Source organism: Vanessa atalanta, chromosome 23, assembly GCF_905147765.1.
Source record: "Vanessa atalanta chromosome 23, ilVanAtal1.2, whole genome shotgun sequence".
NCBI lineage: Eukaryota > Metazoa > Arthropoda > Insecta > Lepidoptera > Nymphalidae > Vanessa > Vanessa atalanta.
Genome location: NC_061893.1, coordinates 6,466,809 through 6,483,427, shown reverse-complemented (window position 1 = coordinate 6,483,427; position 16,619 = coordinate 6,466,809). Strand labels below are relative to the sequence as shown.

The window sequence follows — 16,619 nt, the reverse complement described above, 5'->3', positions numbered from 1 at the left end:
TTCCGCCTACCACTTGGCCATTTCGTACAATGACCCTATCGAATAATTCGCGATAATTATCCGATTCTATTATATAATAGCGTTAGTTGTTTCTGTTATTACTTTAATTATATAAATAACTTTGATTTATAAACCACAAAAAGTGTCACCAATTAAAATTTTGTAACGTTCCTTCTTAATGCAAATAAGAATATATTTTAGTGCTCAAAATCTCGAAAAAATATTAAATAATGAAATTCTAGCTCCACTTGGGTAAAATAATAAAACTAAACAAATACAGTTTATCGTAGACTTGCACGAACTTATTTACCTATATATTAAAAATTATATATACAAATAAACAAAATTAAGTATTTCATTGATTATTTTTTCTCATTAAAACAATATAAAGTATTCGATTGTTTATAATCAAAGGAATACTTTACCAAAATCAATGTCATCCCATTTATTATTATTTCGTCTTTATTTATTCTGTTGTTGGTAATAGCATCTTATTTTCCTGTAAACCTAAACTAACTGCGCCGCAGTTTGGACAGCCTTAAAACATTACTGCCCCGCTGTCACGAGTCGTAGCGTGACGTAATGCAGTATTTAAATAATTTTATACCTTATTAATATAATATTATCTTAAAAATAAAAATAACGGAGAGAAAGGCAAATCGGAATACAAGACCTTGATATCGACGTGTACAAACAAACAAATTTTTCGCCTTCATAACATCTATATAGTTTATTTTTCTAAAATACTGAAGATATCTTCAAAGGTATCATTTATAGTGATATTTTCTTTGGCTATATAAATTCTAGAACGAACAATAATCTGTTAAATTAACAAATATAAATAATAAAAGGTATTACCAACTCATCGGATTATCTACCGCGAAATAGTTTAACCGCAAGGATCAGCTTGTGTGTTAAAGCTCATCTGCTCATCTTAGTTCCCAAGGTGGGTGGCGCATTGACGATTTAAGGATGTGGTTAATAGTTCTTACAGTGCCCAGTTACTGTGACCGCTATATCATCAGATCAGGTGGCTCGATTGCCATTCCCAAGTCAAAAAAAAATTAAATATTGAATAATATAAGAGTATAAACAATAGAGGAACGAGGATAATCCAACAACGAAATAATGATAAAGTACATTCACGGACAAAAGTCTGACATAAATCTTGTAAGTAATATAGACGCGCCAACAAGGATTTCTGATATCTGGAACCTGTTATCTTACGTCATCCAATGTTGAGTGTAATATTAATGACCAATGTCAGGTCAGTAGTCTATTTCGTTGTAGTTTTGGTCAATGAACTTGTTGGGTTAAGTCGAACAGATTCGAATTGATGTGATTTGATATTTATTTATATGCTTTATCGTGTTGTAAACCAAAGGGGTCAGTTTTCAAGGTATTCGGTACATGTCATATTTTATTCTTTTTATTGATTTAAGATTTATTATTAGGTTTATATTCAGCTTTTCGCATAGTATAATTTTATCTGTGATTTTTCAAATTTCAACATAAAATAGTATGACAAAAATGGCCCAACAGAGCAATAAACAAAAATAAATTAAACGTCGAAAAATGCTAGAAAATTTTATCAGATTTATCTAGGTAATATTTCAAGCCCTACCACCAACTAAATAGTTAATCATTAAACTAAAAAAAAACTATCCACAGAAAAAGCTAATGACAGAGGCAAAGTTTCACGCTAGAGTTACGGAAAAAATCGTGTGGTACAACCTCAACAAAATACGAATACTCGTGGTGTCTGTCAGACCACACGTCGCTATTTAAATGTTAATAATATTCAACAGAGATATAAAAAATAAGAATTATTGTCAAAATATCAACACAGTTACAATTGTTTTTTTTTTAAGTTTTCGTTCTACGTTAGTCGGCTCCCGCCCGTTCCGTATGTAATTTATAACATTAATGATTATGGAAGTAATCTATTTATGATAAAATGTTTCTAAAACGAGTACGTTCTTTTATAAACAAACTATACAATTATATCTTTGTTAATAAACCGGGTTTTTGAACTGATAGTGGAAGATACAAATCCTCGTATCTAAGTTTAGATATGAGTATTATGAGAATAATTGATTAATGAATTAAAAACAAAGAGGTTTGATAACTTTACTAGCACAACGTGAATTTCCACATCTAATCTCGTTTTTATTTAATTCCGCTTTAAGGTCAACAATTTATCAATCAAATTGTCGAAATTAAAGTAAAATGTAAATAAGCATAATCAGACGCGTTTTTATTTCAAACGCTTCAGTTTTTGACTAGGTTCATGGTAATTAATTATATGTAATTTATATTATAGACTAGCTAATGCCAATTATAATGTTCTGAAGCCTCTAGAGTTCGGATTTGTTTTTTTTAGACATTGTCTTTATTCGCACATTAATTATTTAAATACTTTAATTATTAACACTGGCAAACAAAATAAATTCAAACAAGTATAATAATCACGACAAAGTCGAGCGGATGTACGTAAACAATTTTAATTTACTAATAATTACTGTATCGTTTAAAGTTTGTAATTGGGAACTAAGTATGATATTGACGCGTTTTACTTAATACAGACTGATATAGGTTCTTAGATCTATTCACTCCCAAAGGCGCGATCCTCTACGTTAAATTATATCGATGGCCTACAGAGTAACGAAGACATTGACAAACGATCAAAGTCAGCCAATAAATTTAAATTAAATTTTATTTATAATAATTACACGACAATTAATTACATGGTGGTAAGGCTTTGTGCAACCCTAGGTAGGTACCATCCACTCATCAGATATTCTACCGGCAAACAGCAGTACCTACTCAGTATTGCCGTGTTGCGGTTTAAAGAGTCAGTGTAACTATAGGCACAAGGGACATAAATTCTCGGTTCCCAATATTGGTGGCGCATTAACGATACTTCTTGCAGCGCCATTGTTTATGAATGCTGGCGACCACTAACCGTCAGGTGACCCATTTACTCTACTTACTGCCTATATATTCCATAAAAAATAAAAATATTTAACGTTGAGATGCGCGCTTTTGTAACTGAATATACCTAGTAATAATAGCATGATTGCTTTTTTATTGTTTTGTAATTATAATTTACTAGAATATTTAATCTAAAATACATATGTATATGTTTACTATCAGGTTAATGTAAATTTATATATTCTTATACATTATTAATGTGAACTTCATATTTTTCTATTTTATATTTTCATATTAAAGTTAAAATAATATGCCCATATAGATATTATATACAGACACGCATACGTTATAACGTAGAGCGTTCTAACAGTCGCCATGTCGATTGCAATACGAATTCACGAAAAGCACTTCAATATTTCGAGATATTCCAAAGAAAAAACAACCTAATTATATACATATATGTGAACCGAACTTTAAACCCCAGCTAGAATAAGTAAATAGTGACTATATTAGTATAAGTATTCTTTATTCAAATAGACTCAGAAAAACACTTTTGAATCATGTCATGTTACAGTGTTGAATGAAATATCAACGGTTTAGAATATAGATTCTACCGAGAAGAACCTGCAAGAAATTCAGTAGTTACTCTATTCCACCATTTTAATTAAAAAGTATGTCTGTAAATTGCAATTAAATTGAGATATACATATGTCCCGCCTAGAAATCAACCAAAAATAATAAGTCCACGCTTTTTTATCTTTATTGTAATCTTGTATTGAATCGTATTCCTCAAATGTCTTGATTTACTGACATGACATTTACGTCAATGTTACCCTATTTATAAATCGACGAACAGCAGTTTTTATAGTACTATCCGAATTCCCAATGATCTATAAATGTTCACATACTATAAGGTCATTTATCGGTTACAACCCAGAGATAGGATTTGCATGAGGGCATCCATGCGATTAGCAAAGAGGCTACATATTCATAAGTAAATTACGGTACAATTAAAAAAAAAGACATTGTGGTTTTATTTAAATTACATCGTTTAATATGTTAATAGGCAATAAATAACATAGTTTTCCAATAACTTTGTATACTCTAGCGACCCGCCCAAGCTGTATTTTATATTTATTTACAGCTGTTTTAATGAACAATTCTACCACAAAGCGTACGATACAAAAAGAAATGTTAATAGTAAGTCGCAATAAAAAAATAATATTTTTTATCTGATGAGTTGTTGTTTGATTGAACGATTTTGCCTTTGAACCCATGAACTCATTATATGGGATTTCATTTTGTCAATTTTATCAAAGATACAGTCAAAAAGTACTTATTCTGTAAATCAATACGAAATTGTTGTAAAATGAATTACTATCCCGAATGTAATCGAATGATCAGTGTGAACGTAAATACAATTTTCAACATACAATAACGTGATATTCGCTTTTTTTATGGAATAGGTGGCAAACGAGCAGGATACTCACCTGATGGACCTGTAGGTTTAAAATGTAATGTTTCTATATTGAATTATGATTTATGACCGTATTTTTTGACTTTGAATAGTCTTAATTCAAAGCAGGTGAAACTGCGACGCACAAACATAAGAATATTTTCTATTAAACCTTCTGCTGTTATAAGATTACATGTGTTATTAGTTTAGTATTTTTTTTCAGTTAGTCATTACAACCAGCCTCATTTATTATATGCATTTCTTTACAAAGAAACACTAATTCCTTTAACAATCAAACGTGTCAACACTGTATTTACATTCAATACAATAAAATCACGCACATGTTAATGAATAAATTACATTTTATTGTCAACACCGAGCGGAAAATGACGAAATATATGACATACATTTACAATCCTTTGAAACAAAAGCGGTCAATGCACCGTGTAATCTTTTGTTGCTTGAAATAAAGACAAAAGATCATTTCGTCTTTAAAAATTGTTTCCTTGAATATAAAGAACGTAGTCGTGTACACGCAACATATGCAACGACAAACATGAATAACAAAGAACTACACGCAGAACAAACTTCGTTTGCGAATAATCATATTTATATGATCATATGCCCTTGTACGCTTTAGTTATATAGGTTGCAGAATAAATTTAAATGTATTCATTGATAGTTCAGTGGCAAAATCACATGAATTTCAAACCAAATGTTTATTACACGTTCAAAGTTGGGCAAGCATCATTGATATATCAACTGCCTAATTTGTGTTTATAATTTATCTGACGCTAGATGGTTAAAGGATTTTCTTCGCGAGGAAACCTGTCGGATCGTGTTGTATTACATAGATCCTATAGGAAATATAAACTAATTCTTACAACATCAATATGCCACCAATATATAAATATAATAACCTACTTGGTTAGGGCTTTGTGCAAGCCCGTCTGGGTAGGTACCACCCACTCATCAGATATTCTACCGCCAAATAACAGTCTGTATTGTTGTGTTCCGGCTAGAAGGGTGAGTGAGCCAGTGTAATCATAGGCACAAGGGACATAACATCTTAGTTCCCGAGGTTGGTGGCGCATAGGTGATGTAAGGAATGGTTAATCTTACTCTTAACTCTTACAGCGCCTTTGTCTCTGGGCGGTGGTGACCACTTACCATAAGGTGGCCCATATGCTCGTCCGCCAAACAATGCAATAAAAAAAAATTGGGGCGTACTTTGTATTATGTACTTAGTATGTACTTCTGTGCTTAGAACCGAACACCCCTCGTGTACGACACCGAACCCTACTATCGGTATAATAGCTAATGATGCGTAGAAGAGTTAATACTGCGGGCCTTGACAAAGTTACATAGCGGTATTCATTTGTAGAAAAAACCAAAATGTATGGAAACGACTTCAACTTATCGCGTGATCAACAATTGACTCGCATTGAATAAGTTAGACAAATGCGGTGTTCGAAATCTCTTCGAAAATCGTCGATAGCTGTTGATCGCGTTGGATATAAAAAGGCCTATGTTATAATTTAGGACTTGTGACAAATGACATTTAAAATATAAATAAAGAAATCTTTAAATTGGAATACAAATATAAAATTTTACATAACGTAATCGAAAGTAATTCCATGCTATGATTTCGTATCTGTTTATATGACAAGTTTATATAACATTAGATACTACAAAACATATCTACGTATATAGATTTTAATGTTCTTATTTCTTATATATTAAAAATATAAGTGTGATATTGTAAAAGTAACGTCGTCTTGGAACTCTTGGATGATACAACCACTCGTTCAAGCGAAACGGAAGCACTTGGACTTCGCTTGATTGCAGTCGGTGTTTTCGATCAGTTACCAATAGTTCGAAATGCAATCACTACCAGAAGGTTGGTGGCGCATAGGTGATATAAGGAATGGTCAATATTTCTTACAGCGCCTTTATCTATGGGCAGTGGTGACCACTTACCATCAGGTGGCCCATTTGCTCGTCCGCCAACCAATGCCATAAAAAAAAAATCTATTCTAAATGAATAAGGAGATTTAATTGTTGTAATGTTTAACTGAAAAAAAAAACTACTGAACCGATATACATAATGCAGCGCGTTGCGGAGAAGTATATTATATTATTATATAGGTAAGGAGTAGAGCTTTGTCGTTTCACCAGATTTTATTTTTAGACAATTGACGTACATATTCAGTTTCTTGTTTTTGTATTAAAAAAAAAACAACAGTTTCAATTATTCTATATTCACCACTGTTGTTTTTGCACCAACACATAAATGACATTGAAATGCTTTTCCTATATATATTACAAAAACAAAAATTATATAAACTTTAATAATAAATGAAATATCACACTCATTAAAATGTTTTAATGCAATGTTATTAATTAAAACTTTATTTATATTTTAATCCCTGTAATATATTTGCAACGCGACACAATATTACATCATTCGGGTACTATGTGTGCAAGGGTCAAGATTATTTCAAAGCTGTTGTCAAGATAGACAGACAACAAAATTTTAGATCACGACCCATATAAATGGTATGGTTTATCGAAATACTTTTCATGCGCGGGAAACGGGCCGGCAGTTATATCGAGTTTGAAGTTCAAACGGTTCAATTTTAATTAACCAACATTTGTTGATCGGTATATATTTTTAATGAAAAAAATAAAAACAAAAATTGTTGAATTAAATCAACAACAGCCAAAGTTTTTATTAAAACATTGTTGATTTAAATATCTGTTCAGACGGTTCGAAAAGCTATCCAATAAAATAAATCCGTGTGAACGCAGTTGTAGTACTGAACCACGATAAAAAGGATTATTTTGGTTTTAAAATGTATGTACCATCGAGTTTAGTTATGTATGGTACTTAGTCATAAAAATATATAAATACCAATTCACTGTGGTGATGAAACGCTGTTTCCGAGAAGTGACAAAGTCGACATCACGATGAAAATCTGCGTTGTATATTGGTAATTTTTCGTAAATGTTAAGCACATGTATACCTACCTACTCATAGCTTTGTGATTAAAATTGCGCATTACAAGGTAAAACATTTCGTTTCTGTACTGTTGAACGTTGATGCGCTCTGTCAGAAGCCTGGTTATATACCTGGGACCACCTGATAACCAAGCCTCTGACTTAGTACCTGGTACTATCTTCTACCTGGTGGGTCCTAGGTATATGATGAGATATTGGTTACCAAAAAAATGCACTGTCATCGGAACTGAATCAACATGTAAAATTTCACACGTTTTCAAGCAAATGCCCTAAATTTATTCTGTTTTTTTTTAGGAATATACGTAAGCAGATAGTCATCATACAATTAAATCGAATCAAATTTAAAATTTAATTTGAGTGGAGTAACATCACACTACATATGCTTCTATTTGTAACACATGGAAAGGGACAGAACAATTTATAAGCAAACGTTCATACAAACATTCCAGAAATTAAAAATCATTATTACCCTCTAGACAAAGAAGGAAATAATGGTGAAGATTTAATTGTTAACAATATCTGAACGGAACCAATTTAAGATTTACTTGTTATACTATTTTCGTTCCGGAATTAACACCTTCGTCAAATGATACATAAGATACATTAACACGTTCGTTTTTAGAATTGCGAACTGTTTCCTAGAAACGCGTTATTCCAATGAATAATACAGCGCTGTAATGAGGAAAGTCGAAATTGGGTAACATTAAACACTATTTAAATAGATGATAAGAAAGCGCTTTAGTAATCTCGATTTTCAGGTATACCGATCATTTAATTGTATTTAATTGTGACTTTTTTATTTAAATAGTAAAAGAGTAACTGAGTTTCTTGCCAGTTCTTTTCGGTAAATCTGCATTGCGACCGAGGACAATTCATTATATATACGTCAAAATACAATTTAAGGAGCTTGTAAGTCTTGAATAAAGTATATTTCAGTTTAGAAACTCAGCAAAAGAAACGAAACAAGGTAAGAAAAATGTTATTAGACGTAATAACATATTGTCTTTATGAAAGTCACCGAAATTTAAAATATAAATTTGATGATAACAAAAGAGATCGAAAGAGATCTATTTTTTATTTAAAAGCTTTTTAATTTAATTATAAGAAAATAATATACACGCTGTCAAACATTTCGGCAGTGAATTAAAAAAATAATCCTCTTGTTTTAGTTGATGTATTTGGAAAGTTTTATGAAACTCGAGTAGAGAAACTAAACTCGATCCACACCTAATAAGAAACTTCATAGTTTTAAAAGCGATAATAATAAATACATTAACGAGAACAACATTTGCAGGTTTAGTTTCTGTATGAGACTTATTTATATCAATTATAGTTGGAATAAATTACGGCTTTACTTATACGCGATGTTTATTTTAGCATTTCTCTCTTTCTGTGCACATTGATTTGACATTAGTAAGAAAGGGACACAAAATTGGTCAACTAATTTATTTTTGGGATTTTAGTCGGAAGACCAAGTGGGCCATCTGATGGTAAGTAACTACTTATAGACATTGGTGCTGTAAGAGATGTTAACCACTCCTTACATCTACCACGCGCCAGTAACCTTGAAAACTAAGATTTTATGTTAATTGCGCCTGTGGTTGGCTCACTCGCTCTTCAAATCGGAACACAACAATACTAAGTATTCTTGTTTGGTGGAAGAATATCCGATGAGTCGGCGGTACCTACGAGGACCTGGCAAAAAGTCCTAATACCAAGTACTAATAAGAAACAACAACTTACATGGATATAGTCTTAATTGTATTTTGCATTTCAATACTATTCACTAAAGTGACGTCTAACACGGAATATTAAAATAGATAATTTAAAAATAGTGTCACCACACGACGAAGAATTCGACGTAAAAAAAGTGACTTACAATAGTTACGAATACTAGTGTTCACTAAATATTATGACACGGTCATTTATAGGTGAGAAATAATTATATAGGTTTTGCTTTAATTTACGACAAGAGTCGAAATGGATCAATAGGAATATTGCGGGTTCAAGGCCGTTAAGCGGTTTAAATCCTAGGGGAGAACTAAGCCCAGCAATATTGCATTTATAGACTGCTGCTCAACATTAAAGATAAAGATTTTCATCGTTATATAAACATTTCCATAAATTACAAAAAAAAAATGCTACTATAAAAACACAATTATTAAAATATTGTGATGTTAATTTAAAGTAAGTAAAATTATCTTTCTAATTTGATCAATAAGCGTATTTAAAATGCGATCTTTCGTCTAATAGATTTAAAGCATATATTTGTTTATCGTTCATCAATGGCATTAAAATGTAATTTAATTACTACTCATAGCAACGTTATCGATAAAAATATTTACACTGGAAAAACTGGATTAAATATGGAATGCGTCTGCTAATTTTAATGGTCTACGCTCTGCACGCGTTCGACAGGTTTACTATTTACATGCAGACGCTAAGTACTTATTAGGTAGATCAACGGTATACGGACCGCGTGTTTTTATTGTTATAGCATTAAGGCCACTGGATCATCTGAACCACCTGACCAGCCAATAGTAATACACTCTAGCCATAGATATGAACTATGAGAAGTGTGAAATTATTCAAACTATGGAATCAAAGATGTTTTGTTCCCTATTGTTCTAATTACACTAATTAAACTAACGTCTACTAATATTAGGTCCTTAGATATGAAATTGGCGTTTTGTACTGTTTTCAAAACCAACCAGCTAAATGAATTTATAAATTCCAATTTGAAATTCTTAAACAAAGAGGAGATATTTCAGATTAAAGTGGTTAGTACGACAAAACGTTAATTTCATATGTAAGGACCTAATATTTGACTGGAGCATAAGTCCCTATAAACCATGTCTATATATCCATGCACTCACGAAGGCACGCCTCTTCACGGTATTTTAATTAATTTGTATTATTTTGCTGTCTCTACTCTCAGTCAGCTCACGCACACTATGACATTTTGTAAGTACGAGCGTCACACACATAAGCTAATGCACGTCGATATTATTTTAACGTGGAGGGTTGCGCCTACGTATGTTAATAGCTATGTAGTGTCTTACTATAAGTATGAGTAATTGGATTTTTAGAATCCTCAATGAAATGATTATTTCCTTAAATAAAGCGATCAAAATCTCAATTAATGAGTCTCTCGTGATATTTTATACAAAGCTATAAAAGGACAATTCTTATTAGTGCGTGATATTTTTTACAACATTAATAGTTAATTTCAAGGACTTACCCTAGATAGCGGGGCGCATCGTGAACAGGCTAGACCGGCCGGCGGTCTCGTCTCCGGCTGCGGCGGCGGAACTTGCGGACCCTCTTTGAGGCGATACAGTGATGATGCTCGGGTCTGTAAACATTTTTTTTTTTTTAATCAATCCATTTAAGGTTCCCTCTGCTTTATTTTTTTATGTCTATTTGTATGTGCGTTATTATGTTTATTTATGACATATTATATTTGTTGAAGGTCAATGTTTTTGCACCTTTAAAGACGTATCACTTTGAATATGCCCATATCAGTTGTCGTTCGTTCTCTTTGCACGGGTGCAATTAAAAAAGAAAATGATGATATAAATATAATTCATACCCTATAACACTCAGGAATAATGTAATTATCTAATAGGAAAAAAAAATAGAATTGAATCATTAGTTCCGGAGGTCAACCCATACAAACATACAAACAAATTTTACTTCTTTATAGTATGAGTGTAGAAGCATAAAAAAGGCAAAAATATGTTAAAAACACTTACAAACATAAGTAATAAAAATGTATTTTATTTAAAGTAGGAAATATCATAACTAAAACTTTTATTTTAAATTTAATGATACGCCATCGTGTATAAATTGTTTATAAACGTACAATACAGGTAATACTTAAATGAATACAAAGGATGTTTAAATAAATAAATTTAAATTATACATAGGTAGATTATAAAATAACCTTGTATAAATTAACCTTGTTTATTTAAATTCTATGCGTCTGGATTTTGTATGATTGGTAATATTTACTGAATTTTTGTTATTTTTCCGAATGTTGCTAACTGACTTCATTCGATCGCAATTCTCTGCAGAATATTAGGTAAGGTCGGAATCGAATCGTGAGTCCGACCATTAAAATGTATTTGGTTTGTCTGTGATCAAATTCTTAGTAGCGGCTCTGAGTTTGGTATCTGGCAGTGTTTACGCTCCCGTGTCTCGGAAATCAGGTAAATCCGTTGGCCCTGTGCCTAATTGTTTTCTAGTCGTATGCATTTGCAGTCAAACCCGACTACAAATTTAATAAACAGTGCATCTGTAATTACATCATATTATACTACTAGTTTTTGACCGCGGCTTAGACTACATGTCAGGGGGGAGGTGAATTATTTAAAAGTATTTAGTTCTTATATATATATAAGAAAAACACATGCAACAGATAAAGAAATACATTATCAGTGATCCTTCTAAATATATATCAGAGATGACATTGCCTATTATACTATGCCTTAGTTACAATTGTTACATAATAAAAAACAAAGTATCTACCCGCCATCTGTGCACAACGGAATTTAAGGCTGTTTTCATCACTAAACACTGATCCAAGAGAGAGAAAGAAAGAGAGAGAGAGGGGGGAGATAGAAAGAGAGAGAGAGAGAGAGAGAGAGAGAGAGAGAGAGAGAGACATACTATTGTCGACAAGCCGAGAATTTCAATTTTCTAGCCGTACAAAAACAAGACTTTTTCTATTTATGATTGTTCTTCAATCTAAAAATTGTATATACATTGTCCCTTATTGAAGCCGTGTAAAGCCCAGACAGGTAGCTAGCTTATTATATTACAAGAAAAACCATCAACAGATGTTGCCTGTCATGGACGGGCAACTAGTTACTAAACAAAAAACCCCACAGATATAGAAAACAAATACAGTACGAGTGTTTCAAAGATTTCTCATAATTAAATTTTGGTTCGAAACTCGAAATTATTTTCAATTATCAATTAATTACCGTCAGTGTAACCGGCGAATCCAGTCATCAGGAAAATGCCAGACAAATAAGTGATATCATCTTAAAATAAATGAATTCTGTTGAGTCATGAAAGTATTGGTTAACCTCTCCTAATAATAAACCTAATAATAAATAAATAAACCTTTATCGGAACGAATTTATTTAAAGCGGCTTACAGTATTGAACTGTCAGAAATCGTCACGTGAGGAAAAAGCGTTATGGCGACCTTTCTCAATCTATCTCTTTCTATTTATATACGGTTTTATATAACACAAGCTGTGATCGCGACTTTTATTATACTTATTGTTACTCTTTATTACATCAGCTTTCTGTCAGTGTAAGTCCTATCGAAATCGGTCCAGCCGTTGCATAGACTTACCGGAACAAACAGACAGACAGACAAAAATTAAAAAAAAAAGTTATTTTGGTATATGTACCTATACATACATATGCATTTAGTAAAATGTGGTTATCATAATATTACAAACAGACACTCAAATTTCATTAAATGTATGTATAGATTATTTTTTATTAACAATTTTATTTCTAGTAATTTAATACACAATGTATGACGTAAGCAACTTAATCCCAAGTAGTTTACCGACGACACCTATTTTTTGTTTTCTTTAATTTCTGTTCACCGTTCCTTTAGTACATCTTTACTATAATTTGGATTTACGATATTCCTATGTACTTGCATGGTTTAATTAACAAGAATCAACGCAATCTAAGCGCACATTACACATATTACATACGGACATGAAGTCAAGTCTTTTTTTCAGTTTTTTTCAGTTTGAAATCTTTATTTCTCATTAAGAATAGTAATTCACTTACATGAGAATACGTTCACTAATTGCGAGTTACATTTGAATTTTAATACATAACATGTGGGTAATCTTTGAAAATAATCAAACGCTTCAAACATATAACGAAGCAATGCATAAGAGAGTACAAAGAGTAAAGCAATCTTTGAAGTGGCAAAGATTATATAACATCATAATTTTTAAAAATAGAACATTTGAGCAATTTTTGTTTGTTCTTTTTTATCTGTTGGTAATTTAATATATAACCAGTGGGTCGGCCGAGACACTACGCATTTAATCAAAAGATTTTTCAGGAATTCCGAAACCTGTGTCAGGTTTTATTTTGTTTTAATTCTATTAAAAACTGGAAGTCACTGATCTACATTTGGCGCCAAAATTATGAAACTTTATTTAAATTAAAATTTTAATGTCAAATAGGATAAATTAGTTAATTAAAGTCTATCTATGGCAATTTTCCTTAATTTAGTTTCCGTTTTTCTTTTTTTTTCTTATACTCTAACCAGCCAGTATTTTTTTTCCGGTTTCTAAAATAAATTATTTTCTAACAATTTAGTAAATTTCAATCAAGAATCCTCTTTAGTTTTGCACATCTCTGGAGCTCTTTAATATGAGACCTTAACCGATTTTCTATGTGCAGCAGTCATCCCGTAATCACTGGGACAAAAATCGGCATACGCTATTAATATATAAGATATCATAATTCGGTTGATGAATCATCGAACATAACGTAATGGCCGACTTACTTACCTCTGTCGTCATTGCATCTATTATTCTGCACATATTAAAATTACAAACAGTGGTAGCGATGCCGCTTGGAAATGTGAGTAACATTATGTAACCCGTCACAGGTGTTTCGCAAACGGTGCATTGCTCGTTGCGACAGGCATTCCTTATCATACTGAATGCGAGTATGCTTATAATATGATTTCTTTGTTGAAAAAAAAATCTTTCAAGCTAAATGACCAGTTTAAGATTGATCCATCTCTTTCCTTATTTAATTTTAAATGGTTTTTTAAGGAAGCCGTTGAGAGCATATTCTGCCACCCTCTATAGGACTCGCGTTTTGAAACTGAATTTCATCCAAAACAAATAACCTCATAATCTACGCTCTAGGCTATCCCTACTGTTTTTTGTACAAAAATGGAAATAGTAAATCTAGTAATTACTTTCTTAATTCTACATTAGTTACTCTCTTTCAATTAAACTCTAATATATAATAATAATAACTGGGGTCGGAATCGAAGTTACGACTTTTAGATCGCTATACAGAACATTGTGTTTGTGTTAAAGAACATTGTGAACAAATGTGTTCCATATAATTCATAGAGTACATTAAATACTTACAGCAAGTTCATTGTCAAGTTTGGCATAAACATCTGTGTTTTGACGGCGGCGCGCGCGCGCCACTTGTCTCAATGAGCTCGATTCGCGAACACCACCGCACCATCCGCCCACTCTTTCTCCCACAACTTCCAACATGTCAGCTACGCGGCTATAACAAAAGAAAAAAGAAAATAAGTTGATATTCGGGATTCGATTTTTTTGCCAAGTTCGAAAAAGGAAGAGGTTCTCCTTACGTGAATGTATCTTGTGTATTCAAATATAACGTTTTAGTTTTTTACAACTCCACAAGCTTTTGTTTTAATAAATCAAATACGTTCACTACTATAGCCTATTCCAATGGAAATAGGAATAAAGATAAACAGATCTAAGATTTACGTATTTCATGCTAATAACTCAGCTAACAGTGCACTACTAAGAGTTTATGATTAATATATTTTTACTTATAATACATTATTATTACACTCAAAGTGGATATATGTAGTTAACATATATTCACTTTGATTTTAATTCCAAAATTATGATAACAGTTTCGTCAACGCTCAAAATGTCAATTTTTTCGTGAATAAAATAGATTAAACAAACTCGACGCTCGACGAATTATGACGCAACGAATACGTTGTTACCGCTAAGAGGTGACGGTGAAGCTTCGGCCGTGATGTATTTCGGAAACCGGAATGACAGCGTGACCGATAGACTCTATATATCGCAATTACAAACATGTGCACGTTTTAACGCACACTGTGTCTATTTAGTTTTTTTTTTATGTACGTTTAAGTAGGTAACCTCTAACCGGAGATAAAAATGAAATGTCAATGACGATAACACATGTGATTCACTGGTGCTAATACTTGGAGACGGCGAAATATAAATATATTAATGTTTTTGTTATACTTCACGTTAGTAATGTTATCTTATATTTAAAACAGTTGTTTGTATATATGTTTGAGATTAAAGAGACTTCGATATCGTTTGCCATATTATTTTACATTTATCATAAAAGTTGATACACACGTATTATTAGCTTTTTTGTGGAAGGAATTTTATTCTTTTGTTTGTAACTCGGCATCAGATGGACCTGCGGCTTATATACGATTCAAATGATCGCTCTTTTAATCAGTATATATATAAATAGACAGAAAAACGTTTGTCGTGTTTTTCTGTATGAAATAAATATTGTAACGTCTATCTAAATCTATCATAAAAGTATTAAAACTTTTTATTTTATTCTATAGTTCATGGGACGATCATGTGCCACATGTGGTACCCATGCACATTGTAAATAAATTTAATCATTCCTTACACCGCAAATGCGCCCCCAACCTTGGTAACTAAAATGTTACGTTCCTTGTGCCTGTACCCTTGGCAAAATATATGAGTGGGTAGTACCTATACTGACGTCTTTGTACAAAGCCCTCACAACTAATTTTGAACTTCACTAGAAGTATGGCAAATGTATCAACACTCTCACTTAGCAATGATTTATCACGATTCCAATATCATACAAAACACAAATCGATCAATGAAATCAATTGCTATATTGAGACAGTATTGCGGCTACTTAGAATTCTAAAAACAAAAGAAATATAAGGTATATTTGATTTAGGAACGACTCTGACGATCAGGTCTATAAAACCGTTATTCGTTTAATTAATTACGTAATTCAATAGGTGATGACTCGCCATACATGATACAAACGATTGTCATTATTTCCCCGGTAAATTATGAAGATAATTGTAATACCCCTTTATAGCAAGCCATTATTAGCCATACATTATTTGCCGTATTTTTGGCGACCAATAAAATAACAGACAATTATGATTCATTTATTTCCTTAAAAAACTTATATTTAGAAATTAATCCGCTTTTCTCTACAGTATTATACAAATAAACCTTCCTCTTGAATCACTGCTTATTAATGTCCACATAAAAATCCATTGCGTAGTTAAAAATCTAAATCTTAATCGAAGCGTTAATTGTTTGTAGTCTCTATATAATATCCAAATCACATTGGGTTTTATTATGGCATCGGTTTGCGGACGAGCATATGGGTCA

General features: G+C 31.9%; 1 protein-coding gene across 4 annotated transcripts in view; it reads right to left on the bottom strand.

Annotated features, from left to right (window-relative positions):
- Nucleotides 1-16,619, bottom strand: part of LOC125073238 (glycerol-3-phosphate acyltransferase 1, mitochondrial) — a 56,022-nt gene that overhangs the window by 16,616 nt on the left and 22,787 nt on the right. For all 4 annotated transcript variants that reach the window (XM_047683990.1, XM_047683988.1, XM_047683989.1 and 1 more), the window contains 2 exons: nt 14,568-14,715; nt 10,653-10,766 (listed from right to left, as the gene is read on the bottom strand). In XM_047683990.1, coding sequence (XP_047539946.1) covers nt 10,653-10,766; nt 14,568-14,702 — 249 coding nt within the window. In that variant the 5' untranslated portion in view covers nt 14,703-14,715. The remainder of the gene's footprint in view (nt 1-10,652; nt 10,767-14,567; nt 14,716-16,619) is intronic.